The 6220-nt window shown below is 46.2% G+C and overlaps 1 protein-coding gene across 1 annotated transcript in view; it reads right to left on the reverse strand.

Moving 5' to 3' along the window:
• Nucleotides 1-5611, reverse strand: part of SHTN1 (shootin 1) — a 53763-nt gene extending 48152 nt beyond the window's left edge. The window contains exon 1 of the mRNA XM_015633431.3: nt 5479-5611. Coding sequence (XP_015488917.1) covers nt 5479-5536 — 58 coding nt within the window. The 5' untranslated portion in view covers nt 5537-5611. The remainder of the gene's footprint in view (nt 1-5478) is intronic.
• Between the last annotated feature and the right edge of the window lie 609 nt (nt 5612-6220).

Here is a 6220-nt window from a genome sequence, read left to right on the forward strand (position 1 = left end):
GGGTAAAAGTATATAATGACTATAATTCACAATGAACAACAGGAAAGACACCTTCATTTACACAGAGTGGGGTGGTGACTCTTCTTACTTTTTCATTAAAAAAAATAATCAACCCCTTTCCTAAAGCTGCTTATCAAAAAACATAAAGAAAAATCCCCAAACTTTAAAAATGCTACATGCATATACTTTAGTATTTATATTGCAAACCAGGGTGGCCTTCAAGTCGACTGAGAGCCATTCCATGCCAAATCAATAAGTAATGCCACTTGAGGATTTCAAATCTACTTATTTACTCAAAAAATAAGTAGAGCTGTCAAAGGAAGCAAGTGTCACTCCACTGCTTCTGCTTCCATACCTTGGACCAGGCAAGTCTTTACTAGTACAGGCAAGAGAAAGAGCTGATGGTGCAAGAAGTCCTCTGCTCTGGATGAAACAAGCTATCCTGATTAAGTCATATTTTGTTGGTAGTAAACTAACACCTGACTTTTTGGATATCTCATTAGAGACAGAATTACCACTGTCAGCACCAGAAGCTTTAATGGAATTGCTGCCACCACATTGCTCCTCCCAGTGCACAGGGAATAGGAAGAATCAGGCCAAGAATGTGGTGAAAAATCCTGAACAACAACAATGGCCTCCTACATGTACAGAACACATAAGACTGTGAAGTGCTGTCAAAAGGATAAAAAAAAAAAGCCAAAAAGGATCCATTTTTCCCTTGTTCACCATTTTAGGATCAAAGATAAATCCAACTAATCATATTTCAACAGGATACAGTAAGGCACCAGCCAGGTGTAAATTATTTTCAAGTAGTGCCTGGGTAGCATTTTTAATACCTCCTTTTGTTAGGGGGAATGTATGGGACAGCATTACACTCATCACTTCACAATGACTCCAAATCTTGACTCACAATACACAAACCTATTAGCAGACCTAAAGTTTACTTGGGCAAACCAAGCTTTTGGTCAGATATCAGTTGCATTAGCTGAAACCTACACGGCTCAATTACCTAACAGTTGTTTAAAAAATAAACAAAAATCACCTGTGTAAGTACACAAAGGTACAAATACTTAACATATAATACTTAATACTTACAGCTGACTGTAAGTCAGCTCCTGCATCTATGTTCCCATATGCCTTGATTTTACTCAGATCTGTGAAAGTGTGTACAAGTAAATTTAATTAAACCCCAAATTTACATCTTGCAGTCTTACAGCTTCCTTGAAAAAACAGGGCAGGAAAACTAAACACAACTCTGCCTGATAAAGACCAACCACTAAGTTCACACCAAAAGATTTGCCTTTATAAGTCTCTGAAAAAAAAATAAAAGATAGGGTTCAACACAAGAAATTGTACTGGGAGAAACATCTGAACTCTAATACACTCAAGCAGGATGGGTTCTGCTGGGGAATAATGGCTGCTGTGTATGAAGATATCCACACAGGCACATGGGGAAAAATAAATTATAGATGACTATAAATTAAAAAATAAATTATAGGTGACTATAGAGGGGAAGATAGCAGCCAACAAGGTGCCCTAAGAAACTCCTCTGCCCATAAAAATTACCCATCTGCCACAAAGTAAAATAAATTTGTCAGACCACATTAGGAGCTTGTCAATAGCTTACATTTAAAAGGTACTGCTCTGAGATTTTGCTGTCAGATTGGCCGTATATTCTGCTCCTCAGAAGATACATGTAAGATGTTCCCTTACTCAAAGGTGCTGACATTAAAAGAAAAAATCTTTAAGAGATCAAATAGATCATAATTAAAAAAAACCCCAAGTATACAGAGTCATAGTGCTTGGGACTAGAGACTGGAAATAAGACACTTCATCAAATCCAGCCAACAAACTCAGAGCAAAGTTAGACCTTTCAAAAATGAAGAAAACAATCCAGGCAATATGAATACCTTTAATATATGTGTGGTTAACAGCAGTTGTTAACCACTGTAATTTACCAAAGTGACCAGAAATGTGGCTGTGACAGTGGCAGTGCTGAAGTGTAATTTTACCCAGTTTATAACTCCAGACACTTTGATCACTGACTCCTGTTTCCAACTGAACAAAAAAGGGACTACTGCAGAAGATGAGACTGTCTTTAAGGGCAAGGTACCAGCAGTGCCAATAAAACTAAAGACAAACAAGGCAATCTTCCAGGCAGGTAATCAGCTACTGTTATGATTCAGCTGCTAGTCATGTTTGCTACCATTCCTCAGGTTCTACAACCAACCACTAACAACACAAAGTTTTGACAAAGTGCTTTTTTTTTTTTTTTAAGTCTTACCCGCAAGAATATAAGAGCCAGCTGAATAGAAGTGTGCATCACTGGAAACATCACTTAAAGTACAGTCAGGTGATAGCAATATTTATGGTGAAACTGCTTTATTAAACCATGACATTTCAGAAAACTATTTGAGGATTAAAACTCAAACAACATTTTAAAGTCCCAAATATCATCAATACAGAGATCATGTTTCTCCATGATGCTCACCTTAAACTTGGTAATGGAGCAAGCTGAAGAATGATCAGTATCAGGTATCTGAGTCTAACACACAGGACTTGGAAAATTCAGCATGGCTGAAAGATAAGAGTATCTCACACACAGACGGCTTCAGTGTCCTTGCTGCTGCTCAGAGCTCTGCCAAACAGCCAAGCTAATTTGCCCAAGCTCCAGAGAGCTTCACAGCTGCCACTGAGAATCGAGTGGGCAGCTACAAAACACCTGCCTCAGGTTCAGTCTCCTGCCCTTGCTCAGGAGAAATATAAGCAGCAGTTGAAATGTGACAGCAGCCAGCCACAGACACTGCTGCCTGCCTTCCCCTCTACCTATGGCACCACTGCTCACACAGTTCATTTACCTGCTGCCAGGCAAGTCTCTCAAGACTAGAAAAACACATCCTGAAAATGAAACCAAGGCAATGGCTACTGAATGAATGTTTCCTGAAACCTCTCCAAATCCATTTGCATTTTTCAGAAATCTGACTACACAGCAAAATGTTACAAGAACCTGAAGCCATACACCAGTCTGAACAAAATAAACATAGGACAAGTCTGTGTACCCATTACCCCAAATATTCAGATCCAGAAAAGCCTTCCACCAACTGCATTTATTTCCAAAATAATACTGATATTTCTATTTGGAAACAATAAATAAGAAAATCAAGAGACTCTCTTTAACAGACCATCCTAAAATTACTTGAGGGAAGTTGGTAGTATCAAAAATAGTCTTGTTTTGTTATCAATAAGAATGGAGGGGACACTATTCCAAATTACAGTATATAAAGAGTAAGCAAATTTACTTTTCTACAGTAACAATATATTTTATTTTACTATTAGAACAATTTAATTTATCTCATTACCTTTTCACTGCTTGAGTTTTCACTCTAGGCACCAGAATCATCAGTTAACACAACTTACCTACTGATTCAACTATGGGTGCTACCATATTTTTTGCATAGTTTTAGATGTAAAACAGAAAAGTATTTTAATTTTTTTTCCACTGACTAACTTTTTGCCTACATAAAACAACTTTCTCACCAGCCACATAATCACAGAAGTATGTTAGCCTAACAAAAAACTCCTGTGTTTAAGGATGAACAGCCACCAAGAAGAGAGTCATACAGGATTGGGTCTGCCAAGTACAGCTTCTATTTCAGCAGCTCAGGTGGATCTGGGACAGCCAGTCCTCAAGTTACAGTAACTTTCCCTTGAACTAATTTCTCTGGTCCTGTAAAATTTCCTTAGACATTCATTAAAGGATACGCAGCTCACTGCAGGAGAAGACTTTCAGAGAGCAGAACTGAAACCCCGCTCTAAACAACTTCAACAGGCTTGGTTTCCTCTAAAGAATAACACAATCACGTATTTTTTGCAACTGATTATTTTCGTTTCAACAAATATTCTCTTGGAGGCAACAGTATTGGAGGGAAGCAGTCAGTCAGCAAGAAAACCAGATTTTGAGCCTTGTTTTTTGGTCTCAGATTATCAAAACATACAGCTGTAAGATTATCATTTTATACCTAATGAATCCTTCCAAGGCAGAGTCTATCTTGTGCTGATGGTAATCATGAATTTCTAAAGCTGAGCATACAGGAAAAACCCAAAAAAATGACAAAGCAGGTCATAAATAGTCCATTAATATCCAAATGAAACTTGCTTAAGAAAAGGTTCTACTATACACCAAAACTGATGGAGCACATTTATAGTCAAAATGAATGACAGAAAAATGGCCACTGATCACAGCCCTGTAATTTCACTCTTTTACACAAGTTTGTCCAATAGGTCCTTTCCAAATTACCCCTGCCTGGCTCGCGGGAGACCAGGAGAGCTCAGCTCTGGGAATTACCAGATGTGAATTCCAGAGTGGCTCCTTCGCACCTCCTGCACCTGAAGCTGTGGCACAGGAGGCAACACCGACCGCTTGGTGTGCAGGAAGACGTTCACAATTCAAACACATCTTCAAAGGTTTGAATGTGCCTACCTGACTAACTAAGGCTGCAACTTCGCTGGATCAGCCTGGCTCAGGGACAGACATACTACAGGGGAGTTAAAAAATGGCTTAGGAGCACCCAAACTCTTCCATGCGCCTTCTTGCAGAAGATTAAATATTACAGTGTTCTAGTTTCTGAGTCAGACCATGCACTCATGAAACTGAACACGCTGAAATTCTGGCCTTTTCTACTACAGCACCTAAAGTGACTCCCACACGGCACCAAACCAGCCCAGGATGGAACTACTGAAGTGCTACAGAGACCGATAGCGCATCAGGACGAGCCCTGAGCTGTCAGCGGCAAGTCTGCTCGCTGGTGGGGACCGGGCTGACAGGTGTTCGATGGGTCGGGTTAGGATCCGACCCTGCAGCACGGAGCGGGAGATGGGACACGCTGGCAGGTTAGGCACAGCCTGGCTCAGCTCCACGTGAGGCTCAGCTCCTCGGAGGGCCGGCGAGGGCAGACTGGCACGCCTGGAGCTGTCCGGCTGTGCGGGCTCTGAGGCGCCAGCTCCCCGCCAGGGCAGCACGGAGCGGGGCCGAGGCACCCCCGGCCATGTGCTGAGGCACCGCCGCCTCCCGCCTCCGCCATCGGCCCCTGCGACGGCCGCGCTCGCAGAGCCACTCGTCAGCTGGGCTGGAAAAGCCCTCTGAGATCTTCCAGTCCAGCCCATCTTCAGCCAGAGCGGGCACCTGCGGGGCGGCGAGGCAGCCGCGGGGGCGCCCACACGGGGAACAGTCAACACGTTCCACTCCCCTGCTTTATTTCATTAAGGCTTTTATTATTTCCCTCTGCACGGGCAGAGCGAGGGGCCTGGGAGCGGGGCCGGGGGACGCCCAGGCCGCGCCCGCCCCGCCGCGCCCCGTCCCCCCGCCGGGCGCGGAGCCCTCGCCCCGCGGCTGCCGCTCCCGCCGGCCGAGCCCGGGCCCGCGGCGGAGCGGGGGGAGCCGCTTTCTCCAGCGCCGGAGGCGGCGCCGCCCGCCCCTACCTTGGTCCTTCAGGCTGGCGAGGAGCTCCAGCTGCTTCTCCTCGTCGGAGCTGTTCATCTTGCCCCGCCGCCACGGGCCGGCGGCTGCCCCGCTGCGCTCCGCCCCAGCGAGCGCGGCTTCACCTGGCAGCGGGCGGGCGGCGGCGGCCGCAGCCCCGGGGCGCGGCGGGCGCGGCGAGCGGCCCGGCCCGCTCCGCTCTGCACATGCCCAGACTCCCGCGGCGCCCCAGTGAGCATGTGCGGGTGCGGGCACGGCCGCCCGGCCCGCGGGCAGCTCCGCCGGCCGGGATGCCCTCAGAGCCGGGGGTCCCGGCCGGCCTGGCTGCCCACGGAGTCGCAGATCAGTTCGGCTGCAATAGACTTCTGAGGTCATCGAGCCCAACCTGTGGCCGAACGCATCCATGCCAACCGCACCAAGGCACCGAGTGCCGCGTTCAGACTTCCCTCGAACACCTCCAGGGATGGTGACTCCACCACATCCCTGGGCAGCCCATTCCAGGGTCAAACGACCCTTTCCATGAAAAAATTCTTCCTAATGTCCAACCTAAACCTCCCGTGCCTTAAGATTGTGCCCCCTTGTCCTGTCGCTGGTTTTTTGGGAACAGAACCTGACCCCATCTGGCTCCAACCTCTTTCCAGGGACTTGTAGAGTGACAAGTTCTCCCTGGAGCATCCTCCAGGCTGAACACCTCCAGCTCCCACAACTTCTCTTCACAGGACATGTACTCCAGACCCTCCACCA

This window comes from Parus major, chromosome 6 (assembly GCF_001522545.3).
Source record: "Parus major isolate Abel chromosome 6, Parus_major1.1, whole genome shotgun sequence".
NCBI classification, from domain to species: Eukaryota; Metazoa; Chordata; class Aves; order Passeriformes; family Paridae; genus Parus; species Parus major.